Source organism: Mauremys mutica, chromosome 9 (assembly GCF_020497125.1).
Source record: "Mauremys mutica isolate MM-2020 ecotype Southern chromosome 9, ASM2049712v1, whole genome shotgun sequence".
NCBI lineage: Eukaryota > Metazoa > Chordata > Testudines > Geoemydidae > Mauremys > Mauremys mutica.
The window spans coordinates 60,324,445-60,352,251 of record NC_059080.1 but is presented as its reverse complement, the minus strand read 5'-3'; the positions used below and the strand labels follow the sequence as shown (position 1 = coordinate 60,352,251).

The following is a 27,807-nucleotide window of genomic DNA, read 5'->3' as shown; positions in this document are numbered from 1 at the left end:
GGTTTGTTGTCACCATACACCATACTTATGGCTTTGTTTTGCTTGGCTTGTCAGTCAACAAGATATCTCCATGTGGCAATATCTTTCCAGAAACTTAACTGTTTCCATTTTCAAAATATTCCAAAATAGAAGGAAGTACTAAAACATATAACAACCTCTATACTGAGATAAAGATTGCAGCCTGAACTAGAACACTCAAAAATTAGTTTATCTTTTTATTTGGATTGACAAGATGTTAACGTACAAACAATTAAAAAAATAAAAGAAGAGTTTACACATAATCTTTGGATGTTATGACTGTATCAGAATTTTTGGTGTAAATGCGTGGCTGATGAGCTGCCTGGCCAGCGGCATAGTCATACTTGCGGTCGCTGTAATTAACAAAAACAAATGGTAAATTATTAAGTACTACACATCCACATGATCTTTGACAAAATCAGTTTAACTGATCTAAGCAGGAGTCTTTATTTATGCTAGTTGCAATTTTTAACACAAATCAACACAATAAAGAATGAAGTGGAAAATTATCTTGGGTCCACGCTGTTGGTATCTTACCCCTGCAGAGCTTTAAACTCTGCACTAGGTTTCACTGAAGGACTTACTAAAATCATGTTGAAAATTAGTGAGTCAGTGCATTATGGGTCAGATCCAAAGCCCTATTATGTCAATGGAAATTTGTCCATCAACTTCAGTGGCTTTGGACCAGGCTCAATATGCAATAGTACATCATGCTCAACCTAATACTGTTCCTCATTGGCTCTTCTCACATAGCTTTTTCCAATGTTTAAGTAAAGCATCATACAACATGCTTCTTCCTTCTGTGCATCGCCTTTTTAAAAAAGTTTAAATTAGGGTGACCAGACAGCAAATGTGAAAAATCAGGACAGGGGATGGGGGGTAATAGGATCCTATATAAGAAAAAGACCCAAACATTGGGACTGTCCCTATAAAATCAGGACATCTGGTCACTCTAGTTTAAATAAATGTGGTTTAGATGTACTTGGTCCTAGTATTCCTTGGACATTTCAAGGGTGCACAGACCTTTACTATTTCTGACAATTGCAACCATTTCCCAGACAACTGCTGCACATCTGACTTGTTTCAAATAAAGATTGTATTTTTCCAATGAAAAAGGATAAGTAGTCAGGCCAGAAATCTTAATTTTTCTGACATATTGTTAAACAAATCTTTCTACAAGAAACAAGAAAAATCTCAGAATTTCTTAAACTGTATCAGTTGCTTTGGGGGAAAAAAGGATTTTATTTTCTGCAAGATAAATGGAATTATATCCTTTTAATGGTAGTGAAAATATATGATTAGAAAATTATAGCACTATTGCCATAATACAAACAAAAAGTTAAAGAACTTGTATTGCAATTTTACCAATACAAAGGAAGCTCTGCTCTTTGACTGCACAATTCCATTGTACATTCATTAAAAGCACCAACACTGATCCATAATTATAAAAAATATAAAACTGATTATTTCAAATTTTAACAAGCCAGTGTCAGAGGTCAGAAGGATAGGCATAAAGAATATATACATGTTTACATCACAAGTTTATGGCAAGATTCAGTGTTGAATTGACAGTCCTAGCCTCTAGTTTTTGCACCTACACAATACAGAAGTGGATAACTGGGGACAAACCCACTTTCTATGCATAAATTGGCACTGATTGAAGTATATAATTTATTTTGATCTTTAAGATAAAGAGCTACCTGTGCTTTCCTCTTTTTCCCCCTTTGCATGAACAAGTCAAGAAGATCCCACCAAGCATAGACAGAATCGATCCAGCCCAGCCTAAGTACAGTGCATCTCCTAGTTCATACCTGGAATATGAAGGATTTTATGGAAGCATCATACAACAGGATTACACATAGAAGATTTAAAGCTTTCTCCATTATATTATTATATATTTTGTATAAGCAGTAATACATTTTACACTGTACTAGCTATAAGATGTGCTAATTGTATAAAAAGCTAGCATCATTCTTGGTAAAGAATGCAGAGAATTGTAAACCAGGCAGTTTAGTTTCAGTACCCAATTAAATGTTACATAATAGATGATGTGGCCAATAATGTAAGCATTTGTTTCTCTAATCAACAAACCTCTTAAGCATATGCTTAAGTGCTTTGCTGAATCAGGGATTTAACGAACAAAAATTAATAAGCAACATGGAGATAAAGGGGATAGGTAATTGCTTAGAAATACCGAAGAGTTGATCATAAAGGACAGATATTTACAGTGTCTGAGAACAGAATACATGGAGCAACAGCTTGAAGATAAAAGGGGAAAAAAAGGTTTACTGCACTTATCCACTTACATCTGGAGATCTCAATATTATCTCTTCAGCGTAATAATTTTCTCCTACACAGAATTACCAATACAGATCCCCACTGTAGGAGACTATTAAACACCTAAGCAATTAGTGTCTGATCTAGCACTCCTACCAAGAAAATGTTTAGTTAAAAGTGTGAATTGATCTGAAAGTAGCAACCTTAAAAATCTCAAAGACAGCAATGTTATAGGTGCATATTGTAGATATGGTTCCATTACTGTAATGTAGAAAACTTAGTTTCCTTCTAGCAAGGAATTTCTGTCTATTCATACCAGGTTTGAATGCAAATTTGTATCCAGTCTAACCTTTGCTTTTCCAAGATTGCTTCACCCTTATACTTTTCCCTATATTCTAATAACAGCTGGTGGACTTCCTGAAGGGCTTAGCTCTATGTAGTCAACTGGATTTCTCTTCATGTCCAGCTTTTTCATATCTAACCTGGTATTACCAGCAAGTGGTAACAGTAAGGAGGACTAACCCAGAATATCAGTAATAAATAGTCAAGAATGACTAGTTTAGTCAGTCTTTCAAAAGGCCAGATACAAACCCATTGCCCTTCTTTTTTTAATGGAGCTCTTAATGTTATTATTTGTATGATCGCAGTACCTAGGAATCCCAGTCATGGATCAGGGCCGCACCGTGCCAGATGTTGTACAAACACAGAAAAAAATATAAAACAACAGATGGATATAGACAAATAGATGAGTACAAGGAAACAATGAGACAATATTGGTCAGCACGACAGGCTGTGGTTTCAGCACACCAGCAACCTAACTGCTGTCATGCTTTTTGTAGGCATCAAGGCAAAGGAGAGTTTGAAGGAGGACTTTGAAGGAGGATAATGAAGTACAATAGAACCTCAGAGATATGGACACCTCGGGAATGGAGGTGTAACAGGGTGGACCCGGCTCCTGCCCGGAGGGGCTTGAAATGCTGCCTGCCAGGGCTTGAGAGGCGTGGCTCGGCAAGCTGGGCCGAGTAGGGAAGTGGCCACAGCTGGGGCCACGCCCCAAACTGAAGCCCTGGGGCTTATAAGAGGGCAGGGAAGCCAGAGCCCAGACAGTCTCTCTCTGCCTTCAGAGAGGGATGGGCCTGGCTGCTTATGAGCAGAGGTAAAGTACCTGGGTGAAGCAGGGCTGGGAACAGGCTGAGGAGCTAGGGAAGCTCCAGCCTGGAAAGCCCCAGGCTGCGGCCTAGCAAAGGGCCAAAGGTACTGGGGGTTGCAGAGGGCAGCCCAGGGGTAGGACAAAGCAGCAGGTCCAAACCCCTTTTGCCTGTGATGAGTGGGCTGATACTGCAGTCTGCCCCAGGGTGTGGGGCTAGACCATGACTGTCAGTGGCCACTACTGAGGCAGAGTGGGGATAGTAGTGTGGGGGTTCCCCTGGGAGGGGGAGACCCAATTATAGTGAAAGGGGCACCGGGTCCTGGGAGGGACATGGGGCCGATAGGAAAAAGGGGGATCACCGGCCTGCAGAGGGCGCTCCGGGCTGAAAGAGAGCTAATTCCCCGGAAGAACCAGCAGGAGGCGCCGCGGCGGTGAGTAGCCCGTTTACACGTGGTGGAGAATGCGGGCATAGCGGTCCGCCCCTGATACAAGAGGCCTGGGCACGGACTATGGGACAGTTGCCCAGAGGACGACGGCCTTAGATAGAGAATGGAGACAGAGACTCTTATTAAACTCCTGGCCGAAAGCCAGCAGCAGCAGCAGCAGCAGCTCGTGGAGCAGCTGGGGGCCCACCAACAGCAGCTACTTCAGTCCTTGGCGGTCCAACATCGGGAGCAACAGACCCAATGTCTCCAGCAGCTCGCCACCCTGTGGCCGAGCCCCGGTGGCGTCGCACCAGGGGGGGCTGCTTCACCTGCGCCCCCTGCGCCACCCGTGCGTCTGGCCAAGATGGGGCCTGAGGATGACCCCGAGGCGTATCTCATAACCTTCGAAAGGGTGGCGGCAGTAGCCGGGTGGGCACCAGACCAGTGGGCGATCCTTCTCGCCCCCTATCTGACGGGGCCCGCTCAGAGGGCCTATCGGGACCTCCCCGATGATGAGGCCCGGGTTTACGCCCGAGTGAAGGCGGCCATCTTGGATGCCTTCGAGGTCACCCCGGAGGCCTTTCGGCGACGGTTTCGGGGAAAGTTTTACCCTCCGGGCGTCCGGCCCCGGGCTGTGGCCCAGGAGTTAAGGGATGCAGCGACCCGATGGCTACAGCTGGAGCATAGAGCCTCCGCTGACATCACGGAGTAGATAGTCCTCGAACAGTTCGTCCACATCCTCCCGACTCCTGGGAGGGCGTGGGCGTTGTGGCACTGTCCGCAAACGCTGAGCACGGCCGTTAGGCTTATGGAGGACTTTCTCGAGGCTGAGGCCCCTATAGGACCGGCCGCCCGGGCCCCGAGCCCGGGGCCGGGCACTCAGAGACTAGCTGATCCCAAAATGGGGGAGAGACAGCACCGAGACTACTACTGGAGAACCTGTCGGGCCCGACTCGCCAAGCAGCAAGCGGGGCTGCTTCAGCTGCGGCAGGGGAGGGCACACGGACCTCATCGGAGCCCAAGCACCGGGGGCAGGAGGCCGGTGCCAAGGCCAAGGAACTGTTGGGCCTGTGGGGAACCGGGGCACTTGAAGCGGGAGTGCCCCCACAGAACTCGCAGGGCCCAGCCAAGCCCAGAAAGAAGGGCTGAGGCCCACAAAACTGGGGCCGAGGCAGGGGGGAGGCCTCGAGCGTGCTTCCACTGCCACCCCGAGGGCCACCTCATGAGACAATACCCCCTGGGGCAGAAAGGGGGCGTGCCTGTAACTGAGGCTCGGTCTGGGACCCCCCGCCAGGAAGGGGTAGTCCGGACCGAGGCCCCTAAACAGGAAGGGGCTGGGGCAAAACGGCCTCGCCGTAACCAGGGAACCCAAACTGAGGGGAGAACCCACAGAGGGCCAGGGAGGTCTATGGTGGGGACCCGGAGCCAGGGGGAAGTCAGCAGGCTGCTCCACGCAATGGAGGGCCTGCGACAGGAAAGAGATTCCCTGCGGGCCCAGCTGAGAAGAATGCTGGGCCGATAGAACACCCCGCCTGCCCCCTCCCCCCCCGGAGGGGTTCTTGAGGGGGAGGGTGTGTAACAGGGTGGACCCGGCTCCTGCCCGGAGGGGCTTGAAATGCTGCCTGCCAGGGCTTGAGAGGCGTGGCTCGGCAAGCTGGGCCGAGTAGGGAAGTGGCCACAGCTGGGGTCACGCCCCAAACTGAAGCCCTGGGGCTTATAAGAGGGCAGGGAAGCCAGAGCCCAGACAGTCTCTCTCTGCCTTCAGAGAGGGATGGGCCTGGCTGCTTATGAGCAGAGGTAAAGTACCTGGGTGAAGCAGGGCTGGGAACAGGCTGAGGAGCTAGGGAAGCTCCAGCCTGGAAAGCCCCAGGCTGCGGCCTAGCAAAGGGCCAAAGGTACTGGGGGTTGCAGAGGGCAGCCCAGGGGTAGGACAAAGCAGCAGGTCCAAACCCCTTTTGCCTGTGATGAGTGGGCTGATACTGCAGTCTGCCCCAGGGTGTGGGGCTAGACCATGACTGTCAGTGGCCACTACTGAGGCAAAGTGGGGATAGTAGTGTGGGGGTTCCCCTGGGAGGGGGAGACCCAATTATAGTGAAAGGGGCACCGGGTCCTGGGAGGGACACGGGGCCGATAGGAAAAAGGGGGATCACCGGCCTGCAGAGGGCGCTCCGGGCTGAAAGAGAGCTAATTCCCCGGAAGAACCAGCAGGAGGCGCCGCGGCGGTGAGTAGCCCGTTTACAGGAGGTTGTCCATAATTCTGAAATGTTTGTAACTCTGAACGAAGCGCAGGTCGGACTCCAGATCCAGCAGCTGACACTCCAGGCCAGGTTTCAGCAGCAGCTGAGCTCCCTACTCAGCACCAGTGTGAGTTTGCAAGCTTTCCCCCTCCAGGCAGGGTGTGTATCCCCCTCCAGGGGAGAGGGGGAAGGAGTGAAAGTGGTGCAGACCCCAATGCTGCTCCTGCTCTACTAGCTGGCTCCAGCTGCCTTGGGCCGGCAGCCCCAACGTCTTGCTGTTAATGCCTGCCCCGTGCGTGGGGGTGGGGACAGGCAGCCCAGATGTGCCTACCTTTACGTTGTAATACAGGCACCGTACAGTATTTGCTTTTTTTGGGGGGGGTCTCTGTTACTGCCTAATTGGTTACTCCCGGTTTCACTTGGTGTTCCGTTGACTGGTCAGTCCGTAACTCTAATGTTCGTATCTTTGAGGTTCTACTGTAGCTTTGTGACTGTTTACGAGGAGCTTCTCCCAAGGGTAAGGGACAGCATGGGAGAAAGCACGAAAGTGCTTGTTTGAAAATATAACAGGTGAGCTATGGCTGCAGATTGGAATCAGGAGCTGATCTTTCAGTGATGACTGAGAGGTGATAGACAGGTTGGGGATTGGCATGGAAAGTGATGAGTCAGAACCATGCAAAGAGTGGGGTGACATGGTCAAAGTGATGGGTAAGGAGAATGGTCTTTGCAGCAGCATTCTGAATGGATACGAATGGGAAAAGATTGCATTTGTCAAGGCCAAAGAGAAGAATGTTGCAGTAATCGGGATGCAAGATAATAAGAGCAGGATGATAGTTGAACTGTATGGACAGATAGGAAAGGCTGTATCCTAATGGTGTTATGCTGAAAAAATCTGCAAGATTCGGACACAGCCAGGATGTGAGGACCTAGAGAGAGATCCAAGTTGAAGATGACACCCAGATTACAGATGAGAGTGACTGGCAGGATGGTGGTGTTGTCTACAGTTTACAAGACAGGAGACAGTGGGAAGGATTTCAGGCAGGAAATTAGGAGTTCTGGTTTAGCCAGGTTGAGCTTGAACTGACAGCTAGACATTCCCGAGGAGATGTCAGACACAAGCTGAGAGTTTAGTTTGGACAGAAGGAGACAGGTCCAGAGTACAGATAGCACTGTGAGTAGTCAGCATAGAGATTGTAGTTGAATTTGTGTTTGTGAGAGTGATTACCCAGAAATAAGGTCTAGAGGGAGAAGAGAACAGAACCAAGGACAGAGCCCGGTGGAACTCCAACATAATGTTATAAAGGGATGGGTGAGAATACTCTAAAGCAGTGGTCTCCAGCCTTTTTACACCCAAGATCACTTTTTGAATTTAAAGGCAACCCAGGATCTACTCGCCCCTTCCCTGAGGCCACGCCCCACTCCATCTCCCCTCTCCCCCACCCTCACTCACTTTCACTGGGCTGGGCTGAGGGGTTGGGGTTTGGGAGGGGGTGCTGGCTTTGGGCTGGGGCTGAGGGGTTCACAGTCTAGGAGTGGGCTCTGCGCTGAGCCTGGAACAGGGGGGTGGGGTGCAGGAGGGGGTGAGGGGTGCAAGCTCTGGGAGGGAGTTTGGGTGTAGGGAGACTCCGGCTGGGGCAGAGTGTTGGGGTGCAGGAGGAGTGTGGGATGTGGGCTCTGGGAGGGAATTTGGGTGCAGGAAGGGGTCCAGGAGGAGGTACAGGGTGCTAGCTATGGAAGTGGGCTCAGAGCTGGGGGTTGGGTTGTGGCATCCCGCCAGGCAGCACTTACCTCCGGCGGCTCCCAGTCTGTGGCACAGCATGGCTGCCGCTAAGTCAGGCTCATTGCCTGCCCTGGCCCCATGCCACTCCCGGAAGGGGCCAATGTGTCCCTGCGGCCCCTGGGGGAGGGAGGCGGGGGCACGTGGCTCCATGCACTGCCCCTCTCTGCAAGCATCACCCCCACAGCTCCCATTGGCCACAGCGACCCGTTCCCAACCAATGGGAGCTGCAGGGGTGGTGCTTGCAGGCAGGAGCAGCCTGCGGAGGGAAACCCCTGCTCCCGCCCCCAGAGTATGAGGTGGGAGGGAGGGAACGAAGTGTTTAGGGGGATGAGAGTTTCCCACAGGTATCTGCTAGGATCTGTTTTATGTAACAGCTTTATTCATGAAATGGAAGAAAGAATAAAGAGGACTGTAATGAAATTCATAGATTAAACTGAATTGGGATGACAGGAACACAACATATCCCCACAGCTAGCCAAGAAATAAAAGAACAGAGGTTGCCAGGTACTGCGCACCTTCTTGCAGCTTCAGCTCCAAATAGCCAGTGCTACAAGGAGGCATTCGTGCAACCTTAACAGATATTGCTTTTCTAAAAGATTCCCAAAGCTCAGAGCAGCAGCAGTGTATAGGCCATGCTTGATGGATTCCTAATGTCTCAGAAACATGCACCGGCCAGCTTCCAAATGCCCTCCCCTTTCCTTCAGTTCAGTCACCAAGGCAGCTGGCTGAGACATCCACCATCAGCTCTGTACTACAAGCTGACAAATTTGGGCCCTGTCCATTGCAAAGTGTGAATCCCAAAGATCTGCCCTTTATCCACTTTAATATTTCCCAACAGGTAGTGGAGATAGTTCTGTATACAATATAGCCTGGAAAGATGGATCTGGGTTATTGCCATACTCAACAAGTAAGCTTTTAAGCCTAGAGACAGAGGAAGGGTGGGGATATGGAGCGAAGGTAAGATCGGTCCTGGAATTTTTCCTGAATGTTTCTGAATTTTAAACTGTTAATATTATTCTGAAAAGGCAATATATTACCTTCAAGTTCTTTCTCTGGAATTTATATTCCATTCAGACAAAGGGCTCTTGGTGTGGGCAGAAGTCACTCTATTATGTAATATGGTTTATACTCGAATTTGGTGGCGGCTATTTTTAAGACACTCTTAACCAAAATCCATTTAGCCTGAGGGCACATGTCATTGCACTGTGTATTCGCTAGACAGGAGGACAGGATACCTAAATGTCCATCATTGTCATATCCTCCAAAGCTGTTACTGCCATTCTATGAATAGGCAGTAACAAGATGTTCCAAACACAGTTTAAGTTGTATCCATTCTACTTAGATTGTAAGCTCTGTGGGGCAGGGACTGTATTTATGTTCTGAGTTTGTATACCACGTAGCATAATGAGGTCCCGGTCCCTGACTAGGACTCCTAGGTGCTATGATAATACAAATAATTACGAATAAAGCCAAGTCCTTCCCACAGCACCACCTATTCTGTGTGTTCCACCTTCCGTCAGAAATCTCTGTGCGTCCACATAGGAGAGCTCTGAATTTCAGGGAGCATGATGGAACAAAGAAGAAGCCATTTTGGAGCAAGCACACCTGTGGATCTGGAGGATTTCTTGCTGGTAATTGCTCCATGTCACATTAACTTTGGTTCTGCATTCTAAGAGCCCCAAAAGGGTCACAGACAGCCGATGCAATGGCGCATTAGTGACAGGAGATCATGCCAATAGAACAGAGGGATGTACATTCTGTGCCAATGCGCCATGATTGAGAATTTGAGGCTGGTATGCCTTGCACTTTCCTTGACTGCTTGAAAGTGAGGACATACCCTAGTCCTCCCAACCAGCAATAATTCCTCCATCCTGTGGGAAAGAGGATTTCAAAGGCTCAGTTGTTGATAAACTTTTCTTTAAGCAGGATGGGATAACTTGACCAGTACAGACTACGGGGTCCTGGAAAACCCTTACAGGAAACTGCCCACTGAAATTACTGATGCCATCTTAAAAATATTCAGCAATTTGGTACAACAGGTCCATTAACTTACTTCGTTCCACCATACAGTGGGTCAAAAAACTGAGCAGTAATCCTTGCAGCATACCAAGAAACAGCCACCATGGAAGAGAGTCCTATGGAGAAAAATTCAACATGCACATACTTAAATAAACCATTAAATAGTTCTACAGCTTTAAATTATGAAAACAGATGTACATTTCACTTAGTTTGCTAATCATGAAAGCAGAATTGAGCACCAATGGTGTACTAAGTTCAGTCTCAATGCACAATGTTGGTATCTTACCTGCTAAAATGAAGATCGCTCCCCCCGTTACAGAAATCTTTACTTTTGTGTTTTCATTACTCATCCCAACTTGTGTGCACTTTAAACCAAACAATGACAGCACAGTAGCCAAGAGACCCAAGACGATGGAAATGATCATCAGGGCACGACATGCTTGTATGTAAGCTGCATTAGAAAAGCGGGACAAAAAAATCAGTTCCTGCACAAGTAATTTAATAAAATTCAATTTTGAAAGTACATGTTCATCAAAGAAAACTTCAAATAATTATCAGAATTAGTGATGAGTGAAGTTTACAAGGTGTAGCCATTTGGTTTACAGAAGCATCTAAAAGTCAGAATGTTTATGCAGTAAGGAAATTAATGAGATTGCAAACTTTAATGCTGAACTGGATTAACTAGTAGTGGTGGGGTTAATGGTTTCAATAACACCTGACAGAGGTTTTTGTAAACCTGAAAAATTACACCCAAATTAGTGAGTTGGTTATCTGATCACCAGAGCTATATGAACCATTGCTTGTTGTAAGGCCAAATGTGAGGTTTTGTGTCCATTAAAAATGGTGCATGAAAAAGAGTAGGTACTAATTTAGAGAAGACCTTGGAAATCTAGCTCTTCATGTTTAAATTCTCTGATGCATTTATCAGATGCCCATTATCCAAGGTATTTGGGCTTGAAATCTCAAAAAAAGATTTTTACAAATTGAACTTCCCTTTTTAAAAAAACTTGCCAAGTGTCTCCAAGTTGCCCACCTTAATCCAGTTCCCAACAACAAGCAATAAACGCCTGACCTACTGAGCTAAAAATTCCAGAATATTAAAGGGTACAAGTGTTTGAGGAAATAAATATTTTATAAAACATCTATTTCAATTTTTCTTGAGGAAACAATTCACAGGCAATAAAAGGGCAAAAAATCATTTTCCGTAAAATGAATAGTTTTAGCCCTGATTTTCAGCTACTCTGGTCTTTGGAGGCATGTAAGAAGGGTGAGTGCACAGCTTGAACAGACACAGCTTTCTGGAAGGTTTAGGGTTGCATGGCACGGATGTGTGCATCTCCAAAGATAGGGATCCATATGGACAATGCTCAAAGAATGTTAAGATTTAGTTCTTTCAAACTCCTAAAGTATTAAACAGGATTACTTGTAACTCGCCAGAGTATTAAATCATACCTTTAGGGTAACTGATGTAAAGTTTAATGATTACATTATTTTCTAACAAAGGGATTTACTACTACACCCCTTACCACATTATAATCATCTCAACAACCTTAACTATGGAGCTGCTAGAGTTAATTCCATAACAGGAGGGGTTATTCTCAATTTTATCTTTTTTATAGAAGGTATTTGTCGTCAGATGCTACCGGTGTGGTGCTCTGCTCTGTTCAGTGTTGATATCAATCGGCTGCGTGCGTGTGCCCCCTCTGTGTGCTGTCCCAGCTCTGCGCAGATAACTGACACAGCAGACCCCGCGAGAACCCCCAATACCCACAGACTCTAGTAAGGTACAAAGGCACTTCGGCCAGGTTTATTGTCAAACGAAGCACAATAATAGTTCCCTCTAGACTTTACAGGACATACTACGAATATGTGCCCCCTGGCAATGGACTCAGCTCAGTCAGTGGTGGGACTTTCCACTGCCCCCTAGGCTGGACAAAGACACTGCCCCAGGGATGCATTCTTATACACAGGTACAAACATGTTGAGGTGCCACCCCTCTATGTAGCAAGGTACAACTCCACTGCATAGCAAGGTACAACCCTTCTACATAGCAAGGTGCCATCTCTCACCTTGTACATGTTGGTTCGAACAAAACAACTCTATCCATCATATTACCCTTTTGGCCCTGTCATTGGGTTGGGTCAGCTTGTTCCTTGTTATCTGTGGGGAGTGTACGAGTATGCAAATGTTCTGATACCTGGTGTCCAGTACCTTTTAGGTATGTCTCTTTTTGCAGCATCAGCCCTTTCCTTGCCAGCTTCTGTGAGCCGGGCCTGCCTTTGGCTCACAGCTTAACTTTGCTTCATGTTAGCAAAGTCTTGACCATTACTTTAGTTCAGGCCTTAGGCCTCATACCAGGCCTCTGATACCAAGGTTTATATCTCAGGGCCTTCTTTTACTACAGTATTTATTAATCAGATTACAAACTAAGCTAGTTTACCAATCAATAGTAATTGCAGCACATGATTCTACATCAAAGATGGCACAGAGCTAATTGCGCCACCTCAATCTGTTTCATTGCCAATGTTCTATATACACAATAGTTTTATTGTTTTTCAACTCAATTTATATTTAGTCTCTGACCTTCTGACATCCATTCAATATCCGAGTTATTGCTTAACATTTGCTTGGCTGTAGTTTTTCCACTTCCAGCTTTGTAGAAAGTAGCAACAATTTGCACATAAATGGCATCTGTCAAAGACCTTGAGAAATCTAAGTATTATTCCCATTTTATAGATAGGAAAACTGAGGCACAGATACTCGTGACTATCTGATTCCCAGTCCCTCACTCTAACCATTACATCATGCTGACTCTAGATGAAAACATGTTACTTATGTTTAAGATTAGATAATATATATGGTGCACATAACATTCAGAATGAACCACTTTGAGGTTGTGTATATAGCACATAATAGTTAGTGATTAAAATTTGTTTTGTTTTCCAGTCAGTCTTGTCCGGTAAATATTTGAACCTTCAAGCCAATCCTGTTTTTTAAATTTAAGACTCACAAAAGGAAGCCCAGTAGGTTAAGGCTTATGTATCCTTTGTGTATGAATTGTATTTGTTATACTTTAACACCACAAAGGGCAATTTAATTCCTGTCTTGTTTTAAGGCCTGATGATCAGTATGTAAAGAAATAGTGGTGATAGCTGAATCTCAATTTATTTTGCCAAAAACATATTAAATATAATTTTTTTTAGTCCAAAGTGTTTTCACATACAAGATCCCAAAGGAATGTGAATCTGAATATCAAAAATAGATTAGTTGTAGGAGGTGGTTGAAGAAAGCAAACTGGTCAGTTTCACCTTCTGGGGCTTCATCACCCAGTTTGAGGTCCTGGGATCCTCCTTTTAGATACTGCAAAACAAGTTTCTGCATCCTTAGGCCTTTTGTTGAGCAACTCATCTTCTTTCCATGCAATATTGTTTGATGTTTGCCTTCTAAGATTCTCTCTCTGCACTGATTTTGTCCAGTAGCTTATCTCTTGGACCCACATCTCATCTTTCTTGTTTTTCATCAATCTGCTCTTCAGTTTGTTTTTCTATTTTCCTCGTTCAGTTTTCTTTTTCCAGGACATCGTTCATTCTTTACCTACTTCAATCTCCTCCTCTGATGCAATGATGGGATACAAACTATCTACAATAGCACCTCAGAATTATGAACACCAGAATTACAAACTGACCAGTCAATCACACACTTCATTTGGAACCAGAAGTATGCAATCAGGCAGCAGCAGAGACACAGACAAAAAAAAAGCATAAAACAATACAGTACTCTGTTAAACATAAACTACTAAAAAAACACAGGGAAAGAAACATTTTTCCTCTGCATAGTAGTTTCAAAGCTGTATTAAGTCAATGTTTAATTGTAAACTTTTGAAAGAACAACCATAACATTTTGTTCGCAGTTAGGAACAATCTCCATTCCCAAGGTGTTCTTAACTCTGAGGTTCTACTGTATTATATATTCCATAAGTATATTCCTTATATGAAGCCTTGATTAACCTCACTAATCTGAAGCAGATACTTTGAATCTTAACTCAAGGATAATAAAACTAGAATTTAAAGTGCCAATACAAATAGAAATTGGCAGCTGATTAACTGCTTAGTGACAAATGCTTGATCTACCAGCTGTAACAGAGGTATTAAATACATAAGTAATTTAATATAGTTTGTCTCCTTTGCACCACACTCTGAATTAGCAGTGCCTAAAATAAGATATTCAATTCAAACCCCTTATCTGTGTTAAAGGGATCTGGATATCTTTGACTACAGGGAGTTGTATTATACCAGGGGTAGGCAACCTATGGCACGGGTGCCAAAGGCGGCACGCAAGCTGATTTTCAGTGGCACTCACACTGCCTGGGTCCTGGCCACTGGTCCCAGGGGCTCTGCATTTTAATTTAATTTTAAATGAAGCTTCTTAAACATTTTAAAAACCTTATTTACTTTACATACAATAATAGTTTAGTTATATATTGTAGACTTATAGAAAGAGACCTTCTAAAACCATTAAAATGTATTACTGGCACGGGAAACTTTAAATTAGAGTGAATAAATGAAGACTCGGCACAGCACTTCTGAAAGGTTGCCGACCCCTGTATTATACAAATACAGATTCTAGGCCATATCCTGCCCTTTGTCTAGGCATCAGCTGTGGTCAGATTGTTAAGTTTAGTTTGTTCTCAATACTGTGATGTGAATTGCTCATGCCATATAAATAATCACTAATAAAATGCTATGTGGAGCCAGAAGCTCTAAATCAGGGGTCTCAAACTCAAGTGACCACGAGGGCCACATGAGGACTAGTTCATTAGCCCTAGGGCCACATCACTGACACCCCCGCTCGCTGCCCCTGTCCCTGCCCCCACTCCACCCCTTCCATAAGGCCCCACCCCTTCCCACCCCTTGCCTGCCCCCATTCCAACCCCTTCCCAGATGTCCCCACCCACTCACCCCCTTCCTGCCCCCGGAGGGTGCATGAGGGGTGTGGCGGGGGCTCAGGGCAGGGAGTTGAAGTGCAGCAGGGGGCTCAGGGTGCAGAAGGGGTGTGGGATGCAGCAGGGGGCTCAGGCAGGGAGTTGGGGTGCAGCAGGGGGTTGAGGTTCAGGCAGGGGGCTCAGGGCAGGGTGTTGGGGTGCAGCAGGGGGTTGGGGTGCAGAAGTGGTGTGGGATGCAGCAGGGGGCTCAGGGCAGGGGGTGGAGGTGCAGGCAGGGGGCTCAGGGCAGGGAGTTGGGGTGCAGCAGGGGGTTGGAGTGCAGGCAGGGGGCTCAGTGCAGGGGATTGGGGTGCAGAAGGGGTGTGGGATGCAGCAGGAGGCTCAGTGCCCTGAGAAGCTGTTATTGACCAAAAATATCTATTTTACCTTTTGTCGCAGTTCACAATGAGCGCCTCCTCCTGCTCACTCACTAGGACTGATGTAAGGAGAATCCAAGCCTCTGTGCTCTGGATTCCCTAGGGTATGAAGCTTCCAGAGCCTCAGCAGACTTCAGCATTAGTTCCTCTCCTGGCTTCTCTGGCACATTTCCTAGGCACTGATTCTGAGTCTGTACCCCTTCTCAGAAATGGGGGGCCTTCAGCCCACCTGCCCTATGCCCCACAACCGACACTGACCCCCTGAATACCCCAGTTACTTAAACACACCCTCTCCCGAACTCCACTTCTATTTTACAGTTTAACTCTCTCAGGAGCATGCAACAGCTGTAAAGCAGTTAAAACATACACGCACAGAGCACAGTGTAACTCCTTTATTCTCTTTTATACTTAATCATGTAAAGCACAGAGTACAGATCATACAAAACAGTAAACACTTGAAACTATGGCCCTCAATTTCTAGCTCACCCTTCCTTCGTGAGTCCTTGGGGAACCATCTGGGTCCCAGAAGGCAGTCAGGGTGTCCCTGCCTCATGCACACTATTATATAGTGAGTGGTCTTTCCCTCATGGACTGAAGAAAATGCTTCCCCCAGCAGACCAGCCTCTGTCTTTTTAAAATCTTCAGTTCCCTGTATCAGGTGACATGTTTGCCAGCTTCCCCACATGAGCACAAACCCATCTGATGACTCTGTTGCCAAGGTGACTTTCCCCCCCGCTAACTCAGTTACTTTGGACAGAAACCACCAGTCTTTTGTCTAGGGGGAATAGATTTCCAATGATTGACTTAAAAGTCAATTACCCTCTATTATTATTCTTTTGCCACCCACCTTCAGAATTTTCAACCCAACATGGAGACAAAGGGTATGTCTTCACTAGTAATGTGTAGTCGCAGCATCAGCACTGGGAGAGAGCTCTCCCAGCGTTGTAAAAAAACCACCCCCACAAGGGGAGGGGTTACCAGCACTGGAAGCACAGCTCCCAGTGCTCGTGCACTGTCTACACTGCCACTTTACAGTGCTGAAACTTGCAGTGTTCAGGGGGGTGTTTTTTCACACCCCTCAGCGAGAAAGTTGCAGAGCTGTAAAGTGGCAGTGTAGACGAGGCCAAACAGACAATAAAGGAGGCAAAGGCTGCACATTCAGAAGTTTACAGCCTGATACAGGCATATAGGATTAATAATCTCATACAGAATTCATAAATTGTACAGACATAGTCCCAATTCATCACACCTTTATCTTCCATTACTACTAGACAGGATATAGGGTTAGATTTTTTTATAACTGATATTACTTCTTTCCAACAAATTCTTCTATTATATAAAAAATATTGCACAAAAATATAGACATACCAGGCAATGCCAACATAGAATCGAATTTTCTGCAGTTGGAGACTCCAGTGCTATCTTCTGCACAGCTTTTCCACAGATTTTCAAACAACCTAGAAGTTGTAATCACATTCCCATGTATGGTGGAGATTTTCCAGTAACTATTCGGTAAAGTGGCTCCCACAACTAGCCACCCACACAAGCTCAGCAGAAAGCCAGTGATTTCCAACGCAGCAGACATGTTTGTGAATATTAATACACTCAGCTATGTCTATCTTTTATTAAAATGAAGTGTATACAAATATTGCTCCCTTCAGAAGACTACGTGCTGTTCTATCTCTGGTTTCACTCCAAAATGAAGCTACCTTTGCTCTTTGCTCAACCCACAGAGTGATAAGGTTTTTCATGCATGACTGTAATATCTGGGAGCAAGTTATAGGAAAGATATTAATTGAAATTGTTTGATAAACTTACACATTCTATTTAACATTTTTTCTGATTAAAAGTTACAGAGTGAGCCCATCATGCATCCAGAGTCAGAAAGTCTAACCAGTGTTCTGACTATCACTCCTCTTGTGAAGTGTTTGAGACTGGTAAATTTTTGTTATGTTCATAAATCTCTATCTTATTTTTATCATTCACAGGTTTACATAAGGCTACTATTACTTGGAATTTTATTGCTGCTTTGAGAGTTTAGTGTTCTTATATTATTTGCTTTAAGACAAAATTAGATTGTAAATTCAACAGCAGGAACTTTGTTTCGTACATACAGCACTTTACGCACTTTTGGAACTTTATTATGCACAACAATAAATCATCCCATCATAAAATATATTTTAGTTAAGACAGACAGCTACTGTATTACTATACTGAATATTTCAAAGGATGTTAAGCTTGTGGATAGAAGGTAAACATTAATGTTTTACAGACTATTGATCTCTAGTTAAAGTGATATATCCTCATGAAATCACATCCCACTCACGCTGGAAAATGAAAGTATGACAACATAAGTTTCATGGAATCACAGCAAAATAAGGCAAAGTCTCCGGAGGATTGAATCACAATTTGAAAACAGTTATATGGATAGCAATATCAATTTATTAAAAGTTTCAGTTTGTCATAGGTTGTTATTTTTTTAGCGTTCTAGTGACTAAGGGTATAATCATATCCCAGATTAGCTCCACAGAAGAAATGTGCACTGGCACTTGATGACTTTAATAACTTAAACTGCTTGCAAATATCAATAGGGTTAACCATCTTTTACAGGTGGTAAACTGCTTCTACCTTATCTTGAAAAGAAAGCAAAATTTCTTTACAAACTAGATCAGGGATTGAAACCTTTGGCACGCGGATCACCAAGGTAAGCACCCTGGCGGACCGAGCTGGTTTGTCTACCTGCCGCGTCCACAGGTTTGGCTGATCACAGCTCCTACTGGCCGCGGTTTGCTGTCCCGGGCCAATGGGAGCGGTGGGAAGCGGTGGCCAGCATATCCCTCGGCCCACGCCACTTCCTGCAGCCCCCATTGGCCTGGAGCAGCAAACCACAGCCAGAGGGAGCCGCGATCAGCCAAACCTGTGGATGTGGCAGGTAAACAAACTGGCCCGGCCCGCCAGGGTCCTCACCCTGGCAAGCTGCATGCCAAAGGTTCCTGATCCCTGAACTAGATCCTTATGTTGTGTTAGAATTATATAGATATGCAACTTGATATAATACTGTTATAAAGTGATGGCATGTAAAATTTATATACAGACTCCCAAAAGGACATCACAAGTGCCACAAATTCTTAGTAAACTAGATGTGTCTGCTCTTTTAGATATGCTCATCAAACCTCTCCGGCCATTTTGTGGCTAGGCTATAGAAGGATGGGTTTGGTTGCAAAGGGATGTTAGAACACTATATGCCTGCTTCATCTACCATAAAAATCAATGGGAGTTTTGCTGTTGACTTAGACAAGAGCAGATTTGGGACTCTAAGGGTAAGTCTGCACAGCAATTAAACACTGTGGCTGACCCATGTCAGCTGACTCAGACTTATGGAGCTTGGGCTAATGGGCTGTAAAACTGCGTTGTAGACTAAGTCAGCTGACACAGGCTAGTTGAGGGTATTTAATTGTTGTGTGGACATACCCTAAATGCAGGGGCAGCTCCAGGCACCAGCACGCCAAGTGCGTGCCTGGGGCGGCAAGCCACAGGGGGTGCTCTGCCGGTCGCCGCGAGGGCGGCAGGCAGGTTGCCTTTGGTAGCATGCCTGCGGAGGGTCCACTGGTCCCGCGGCTTCGGCGGACCTCCTGCAGGCATGCCGCCGAATCCGTGGGACCGGGGAGCTCCGGCAGGCAAGCCGCTGAAGGCAGCCTGCCTGCCGTGCTTGGGGCAGCAAAACACCTAGAGCCGCCCCTGCCTAAATGCCTTCCTGCAGTACTTGCCGTGCTCACCCGTGCTTTTGCACTTGAAAGGCAATCTTAAAGCTCTGAGATGGCCATGAGGATTTGCTCCTCATAAGGTATGGGTCAAAAATTGTGGCAACAATTTCACTTCTCAAGAGAATCCTACCAAATCCTGCACTTCTGCCTCAAGGGGTCTCTGCAATTTTAAAGTGATGGTACTTTAGATCAGCGTATTGTAGCAGTACTTATATCCCTTTTGAAGAACTTGCTGTTTTTACCAAAAAAGAAGAGGGAGAACTTCAGGGTCATTTATCCCTACATTGGCTTTGATACTCACTATCTGACAGACTACCTCTCCTCACTCACCTCTGGCACAGCTGAATTCAGTTAGGCACTTTTTATATTAGCGGCAGTGATCACTTGTGTTTAATGAAACCTTGAGTCATTTTGCTTTCCTTGATGCTCAGAGATCTGAACCTTAACCTTTAGAGCACAGTGCAAGACTTATTTCTTCAAACATGTGCTTGAGAGGGTAGTTTGTGTTTTATGCTTTGTTGTGTCTTCCCAAGATCTGCATACATCACTTTTCCATGACCATCCATAACTGCTCATTCATTCCTGGCCAGTATACAGTCTCTTTGGCTCTCACTGTCTCCTGGTCTATTTTTAGGCCTTTGGGAGTCAACAAATGTCCAATATATGGCACCTCGGTTACTCTCAACCTGAGCTTGTCTAAGTTCAATTTAATATTTTTTTCTCTTCATCTCTGTAAAAACTGTAGTAATTTGTAGTCATGATCTCATTGTGCTTATTTTGGATTGTCACCCTCTCCCACTAGCAGCACATTGTCTGCTATTGCTGGATTCCCGTCATGCTTGGGTCAATCTGCTCTGGAATGATTCCTATTGGCATCCTTAACCACTGGTATTGCCCAAATGGAGTTGCGCAGGTTGTCAAGTAAGCTTGGATTCTACATCACATACCGTAAAATGTCTCACTTTAGACAGATCTGGTAGTATGTCCTCAATTGTACGCAGAAGAAAATGGTGCTATTTCAAAGCTTGTTTAAAGGCTTTGAGTCTATGCATATTCTCAGGGCTGATCTACACTACTGCTTAAGTTGATGTAACTTACATAGCTCAGGAGTGTGAAAAAGACACCCCCATGAGTGACACAAGTTACATAGACTTAAGTGCTGTCCACATCAGTGCTATGTTGGCAGGAGACTCTTGTACCAACATAGCTTCCACCTCTCACGGACATGGAATAATTATGCTGGTAGGAGAGCGCTCTCCTGGCAGCACAGTGTGTCTTCACCAGATGTGCTATAGCAGCGCAGCTGCATCGGTGCAGCTCTGCCAATGTGGCACATAGTGTAGACTTGCCCTCAGTTTCCAGATGGCTTTCTTACCACCACAAGACTGCTTATCCAGTTTGTGCTCTTCTCTACAGGCTGTATAATTCCATGATTCTGTAGGCTCTGCAGTTCCTCTTTCAGCAGCTGTAGTAATGTAATGGGTACTTTTATTTTTGGCAATTTAACTGGCTTCACACTGGTGTCAGTGGTGCTTAATTTGTAATGAAAGAGGCGCCGGGGCTCAAGCAATTAGGTAATGGGGCTCAAACAATTTTTTTACTTTCATAACTGACGTGGCAAGCCCAGAGGTGCCAAGGCTATGAACAGCCAAGCCAAGAGGTTCCAGGGCTCAGCCCTGGCAAGCCCTGGCACAAATTAAGCACTGGGTGTCAGTCTCTATTTGGGTGTCAGTCTCCATCTAGCCGTCTGTCTCTTGAAACACCTCTCTATATTCCCTCTGTATCATCTCCTGGTCCCAGGTAATACTATCCAAGGTATCTTTAGTCACCCTGCTCTCCACTTTCAGTATGTTCTGGAACTTTTATTAGGTTCATGGTTTGGACAGTCTTGATGCTCAGAAGTGATACTTCTGTCTCGTCTTCCATGACCACAAAGTCCAGTCAGTATTTCCTTTTGTTCCTTGGATTTCTTAATTTTACATTTCCCCATGGGCTTTAATGAGGTATGGTTTTACACTGTTAACAGCTGATTAGTCCCCTCCAACCATATGTCTGGTTTTACCAGACCAATCTGGATAATTTTAAAACTTGTGCCACTATCTAATTGAAATTGTACCACTTCCTTCCCAAGTAACATGGCTGCATGCAACTTTTTCTGCCTGGGCAGTGGGTATAATAGGCCAGGGGAAGCTAGCCTCCCTTAAGCCATGCCCTGGCCCTGCCCACGCTCCACCGTCTCCCAAAACCGGTGCTCAGCCCTGTGCTGATGGCTGGCGCTAAGGCTGACCCAGCACTGGGGTCAGCAGGCAGCCCAGCACTGGGGCCGGCTGGTGGCCCAGGTGGTTTGACCAGGGCTCCTCTGGCCGCGGAGGCTGGGCACTCAGGGCTCCAGTGGATGGGGGTTGGGAGTCAGGTGCTCAGGGCTCCAGCAGACATGGGGTAAAGGCAGGGCCCTGGGCAGAAGAGGTGGGGCCGCATGGCTAGCCTCCTTGAAGCGGGGGCGGGGGGGCTCATGTGCCGCCCACGTGTTTCTGGTACTTACTAGTGTCTTTCTGCACTGTGTTTACACTCTTCAGCCACCTACAAAATGTCCTCATATTCACTGTTGCTCTCTTCAGTTACTGTCTGTACCTTGGATTTGATTTTCTTTTTTTTGGACAAACACATGGCTGCAAAATGATTAAATTTCTCACAGATATGGCATTTTTTTCTCATAAGCTGGACACTTTTCTTTCTGTGTTATATGTTTTCTCCCACAGTATTTGCATGTGTCTGTACTGCTGTCACCTACTGATGTTATATCTGGTTTTGATTTCTTTTTATGTATTGCATAGACAGTTTCTGCTGACTGCCTTCCAGAATTCTAATCCCCTTTCTGGATAGCTCGGCATCCCTATGTACCTCCAAGCTTTTCCCCAAAGTTAAGTCAGCTACCCTCAGCAACCACTCTTGTACTTGTGAGTCACATATCCCACACATTATCTGGTCTTTTATCAGTGAGTCTTTAATATTTCCAAAACTACAGCTGGCTGCTAGCACTTTTAATTCAGTGCTATATCCTCCCCAGCTGCTTGATCCCAAGAAAAGAAATTACATCTTTCCACAGTTTCATTTTTCCTAGAGTTACAGTGAGTATCGAAACAGCTCATTACTAAGGTGTGTTGAGGTTGGGGAATTTCCATGCACAGAGTCTGAATTGTCTCTCTCCCCCTTTCTACAATCTGGTAACAAAACAGTTTTATTTTCACAGCATCCTCTTTAGCTTCCATAGCAATATCTACATAGAGATTAAATTCCTCTTTCTAGCTCTTCCATGCAGGAGCTAAATGCTTAGCTTGCAAGTTTAATGTCCCTCGAGGTTTCAGCCCCTCCATTTTCTGTTATCAGCCTTGTCTTGTAAAACAAACTGTGTACTCACAGAAGTATTCTGCTCTACACAGTGCAGCTCTCTGTCACGTTGAAATGAGTGGCTCATGACTGAGTGCCAACCTCCGGGCAGACTATTAAAAAGCAGGTCAGAAACCCCAACTTGTGGTATATTCTATCACTAGATTTCACCAACCCAGTAACAAGCATGAACTCCTACAGCACTACAACACACATCCCCCTGGGGTATTCCAGTCTATCTTGCCACCCAGGCAAGCTGGACCATGTGATAGATGGCCACTTTACACCTAAAAATCACATCAATATTCAGGTTACTCCCAGTCCTAAAGCACCAGTCACTTACTCCAGGTCAGCTGTACTCAGATCTCAAACCAAAGACACACCTGTGGCCAATACTGTATTAAACTAACTAAAGATTTATTAACTAAGAAAAGAAATCAGAGAGTAATGTATAATGTTAAAACAGGAAACATACACAAATGTGTTACAGTCTTCCATTTAAAAAGGTAGTATAAGCTTCTATAATAAGCAGCTCTATATGTTCTTTAGGGCTGACCTACGCCAACCAGCATGGGGATCTCTTGCTTATGATTAGGAATCTTTGCCCCTCAACAGTCCAGATAGCATAAGGAGACCCAGATTCTCCTTATCATGGATTTTTATCCTCCCTTCAACCCAGAATCCAAGCTGATGGGGTAAATTCATGTTCAGGACTCCTCTTCCTGGAGGGAATGAGGAATGCAATCAACAAAGTCTCTGTCCTATGATGCTGCACAATGTTTCATTTGCCTTCTTGTATGCAGGTCAAGCACTAACTTAATTAATGCTTCTTTTCCTGTTTAATGAGTTGCACAATTACAGATGTTTAAAATACAAACACTCAATATAACTTTATACCATGGGATACAGATATTATAAGCAGGATTAATATATGCAGCATCCTACAGGCATTCCACAAAATCTAAACACATTTTTAGATTAATATCTAGTGTAACTATACTAACACATAGGTAAGCCAGACTGGTTTCCAGATATGTATTTGTTAGTGTTCAGTGAAGCCCTGGGCCTTGGCATGAGCTAGTATCTGGTCTGCCAGCATCACACTCTCAATGGTGTCTCCTGCTATCAAGGACTTTATTATGACTACCACCATATTTTACGCATTATTGTATCTGGATCATCTGCTGTATAAGATCTCATTTTGACACAGGGTTAATTAACAAACTCCAGCTTTATTGTAGCTCATGGCCTCTTAGACAGATCCTCAATAGATGTCACTTCCAAACAGTTTCGCCAGGAAACAGCATGCTGCCTGAAAGTGTCTGCTAGCACTTTCATATTGTTACAGTTTGGGTGAGAATGGGACATGTTTGGGCATGTCCCTTTGCCTCTTGTAAAAGGGTAATTTCAGATGTTAATTAAATTGTATAATATACCCACAGACATGTAGACAAGGCACATCTTAGACATCTAATAAACACATTTTGACATCTCTGGGTTTCTTAGCATTTCAGGTAGTTTTATCTTTGTCAAGTGGAATGAAGCCTTTCCTTCTTTTATTAAGTAGTTTAAACTAACTAAAACAATAGAAGTTTTCTCCTATATTGAGATTGTAATTGAGGAGTTTCCTTCCTGAGCAAGTTTTCAAACCAGACAATCTCTGATAGTAACACAAAGGTGTAAAATATCCCTCAGTATACAAATGTAGGATAATCTGCCTTCCCCTGCCCCACATGAGGTCTAATCCTAATCTCTAATAGTTAGAGGTTGGTTTAAAATCTGAAGCATTAGGCTTAATGTACCTTCAAAAATTTGTATTGCAAATCAAGAATTTTTAATCCTTAGTCTGAGCCCCTAAAGTCTATACAAGTTTTACAACAGCAGATACTCAGGCTTTTAACATTTCTACACATCAGGCAAATAGAACAAAGAAACAAAATACTGCATACTGCTCACTATATTTAGACCCAAATAAATAGCTCTGTACAATCATGAAAAAATAAGCTGAATACTGAGGAACTTTAACATTTAAAAATGTACAAGGGATTGCGGTGGGATCAAGGACAATTATTAAAAAGTCACAAAAAATTCCTTCTAAGTCACACAAACATCCAATTTACTGAGCAACAACAGAGTTGTATAGTGGTCACTAACACGGTAACGGAAGAAGAGCAGGTCACCTTTATAGCTCTTATCTGTTAAAGTACATTTCCTCATGAAAAGGAAGGGGAACTGAAAATCAAACAGGTGTAGGAAGAAAATGCTGAACTATTATTTCTCACTCTAGTTACTTCCACAGAATATTAGGGTTGGAAGGAACCTCAGAAGGTCATCTAGTCCAACCCCCTGGCTCAAAGCAGGACCAATCCCCAGATTTCTACCTCACTTCCCCAAAATGGTCCCATCAAGGATTGAACTCACAACGCTGTATTTAACAGACCAATGCTCGAACCACTGAGCTATTCCTCCCCCCCATTAAAAGTGGTCTATGCAGGCAGATGATTACTGAAAATCACTCCAAAATATGTTACAAATGCATTGAGATTTCCTGAAACTTTACGCACAGATGGAGCTTTCTAGCTGGCTGCCAGTGATGTCACAGCCATATAAGAAATCCCAAGTAAGTGCAAGTACTAAATGCAGAAATTTGTAGTAAATGCAATTCCTAGTAAAAATCGAACATTTTATTTAAAGATGGGATAAACCAGTTAAGAAGAATTCCTGTGCTATTGACTATGCTGGCTAAATGTATTACAGAAGCGGATCATTTTGTTTTCAAAAGCATCAGGCATTGGGCACTACAGGAAGCAGGATGCCAGACTAGTTCTATGGTCTGATGTCAGTGAACATATTGTGCTCAAAAAGCTTTACTGATCCTGAAAACTTTGTACTATCCCACCAATAAGGCACCTTTGCATCATTTTTTTCCACTTTCAGGTGGAATAAAACATTGGCATGTACCTTTCAAGTAAGAAACTAATACAGTGGCTGAAGGATTCAAGAAGTAGGGAAAAGGGTAATTGGAACGTTGTAGTATTAAAAAGGCAATATCTCATCTTGTGCTAACCAGTTGAAAACAGCTGTATCCCACAGAACAGCCGCAAAGTGCCAACCTTTCAATAATATACAGCAATTGTTTCTATTGTATTTTTAATTGTTTGTGAGGTAAGAATGTATAAATATGTCAGTCCTTCACTGTGTCTTCAGTCTAGCAGGGGGTTTTGGAACTGGCTCCAGGAAGGAATACTGATAACCCAGAATAATTTAAACCAGAGTATTTTTTCAATCCCTAGATGTAACAATTTTTCTGTTGCTACAGTTGGTGCTAAATTCTCACACTATCATGTTTTGTCCTAAATAGTTGTACACTCAGAAACATTTTAAAATTTGTTCATATTGAAACTGTCACCTTTGAGTAATCAAAATTCTAGGAGCACTTTGATATGTGGCACTAACCAGAAATGAAATTACCTTCAGCAAATCCTAGTTTCAAGTAAACAATTCTGTCAATCTGAAGTTAGATATTTAAAGTCATTTTTTCTAGGTTGATTCATACAATGGAATTAGTACGTGTGGTTCTTCTTGAAAATAATGTTTATTCTGACAAATAGAAAAAATATTTGAGTGATCTGAGTATGACACAAAGTTCTGGAGTACCAGCAAAGTTATATCCCAAACCAACATATGAATGAACATCTCAAAACAGTCAGATGTGATATGTTTATAATTAAGAACAAATACTAAGTAAACTATTGGAGATTGTATTTTTTCCCAAAATGGAAGGTTGAAATTCACTTCCATGCGAAGAGCTAGGATATTTATACTGCAGGTAGACTGGATGCACAGGAGCACCATTCTCTGTGCACTGCAGGGTCTCCACGCATGCAGCTGGAGAAAGAGGGAAACCATGGGATCCAAAGGTTCCATGGCAATGAGGGGGGTAGGGAGCTAGAAGAGGGGCTGCTGCTACTCTAGACCATAGGCTACAGTCGTGGCCATAAAGGGGCTGGGTTGAAGCCAATTGGCCTGTCCATTGAATTCCGTCCCCTAACCTGTCTAACTCCGTACCCAAAAGGGGACGTAATTTGCACCCTAGCATTTTATGTACATAAACCATACACTTACTGTCTAAACTCAGCAAGGAGAAAAATTTCTTGCACTGAACCGAACCCATGGCAGTAGCTGCACAGTTCATCCAGAGGCCTTCGTAAATCCAGTTTGCAGTAATAATTGATGTTGCAGTGCTGGAAATTTTCCATTTGTTGGACACAGTTGTAACAAGTAAAATGATGAGCCCCGCCAAAGCCAGAAGCAACGCAGAGATTTGTAAAGATGATGATCCCATTTCTTGATTTTCAAAGTAGCCCCCCAAAATTCAGATATCAGAAACCTATTAAAATAATTTAAATACATGCAACAGATCAGATTATATTTACATTAGTCACATTGCCTATGCTTCATGTAAACTACAAGCTAACAGTGAAAAGATTAGCAAAATTATTTTACAGTATACCTGATAGTTAAAGTTTAATCATTTCTTTGGAAATCAAGTAAAAGTATTCTAACTATATCTTGACGTTTGTTCCTTATTGTTAGGTTTCTACATCTTTATATGTTTACCATAAAAAAAAACCAGATACTCCAATACTTTGAGTTTGCAATGTGTCTCTTGTTACAACCATTCCATTTCATTAGTTTACAAACTCAGTTTGTTTTTTAAATTAAGACAATCAAATACAAGAATAAAAATAATTTAATTGAATCAATTTATACTTTATCACATTACACTATGTAGATTCAAATTTCAAACAAAATAATGTCGACACTTACGTTTACTGATATGGTTTCTGCTTATTTCAGTTGCCTTTCTGCTAGACTGTAATGTCAGCACTTTGTTAGGCTCAGTTTGGTCAAACACAAAGTTTGCACTGTATTAGGACCTTTCCCCCTGTACTAAAAATCAAGGCCTCACTGCCAGCTCATTGACTGGTGGATAAGAGTTCATAGTATTACGCTACAGGCTGGTTTCAGTAATATGAACAAATTAAATTAAACAAATTAAAATCAATCATTATGCTAGAAAAGCTAATTGCAAGAGGTTTTCAGACTATTCTGGGGATCACTTGAGGGTGGCCCGATAACAGGTGATTGCTCACATGGTGTCAGCTTCCCTTTTTTTTCTTATTGTTAAATTGCATTAAAATACAGAAAAATATGTTTAAAATGCCTTAATAGGGCTGTCGATTAATCACAGTTAACTCACAAGACTAACTCGAAAAAATTCATCACAATTTAAAAAATTAATCACGATTAATCACAGTTTTAATCATACAGTTAAACATTAGAATACCAATTGAAACTTATTAAATATTTTGGATATTTTTATACATTT

General features: G+C 43.9%; 1 protein-coding gene across 2 annotated transcripts; it reads right to left on the bottom strand.

The window, feature by feature from the left end:
- Positions 1 to 202: 202 nt before the first annotated feature.
- On the bottom strand, positions 203 to 27,376 carry LOC123377165 (claudin-15-like). Of its 2 annotated transcripts, XM_045029685.1 has the most exons (6): positions 27,246 to 27,376; positions 26,541 to 26,805; positions 10,193 to 10,357; positions 9,941 to 10,022; positions 1,719 to 1,829; positions 203 to 371 (listed from the first exon to the last, which is right to left on the bottom strand). In XM_045029685.1, the coding sequence occupies exons 2-6, from the start codon at positions 26,758 to 26,760 to the stop codon at positions 272 to 274; spliced, it is 678 nt and encodes a 225-aa protein (XP_044885620.1). In that variant the 5' UTR covers positions 26,761 to 26,805; positions 27,246 to 27,376; the 3' UTR covers positions 203 to 271. The 2 variants fall into 2 exon arrangements, with proteins under 2 accessions (XP_044885620.1, XP_044885621.1); XM_045029686.1 differs by lacking the exons at positions 26,541 to 26,805; positions 27,246 to 27,376 and adding an exon at positions 16,633 to 16,964.
- Positions 27,377 to 27,807: the final 431 nt, after the last annotated feature.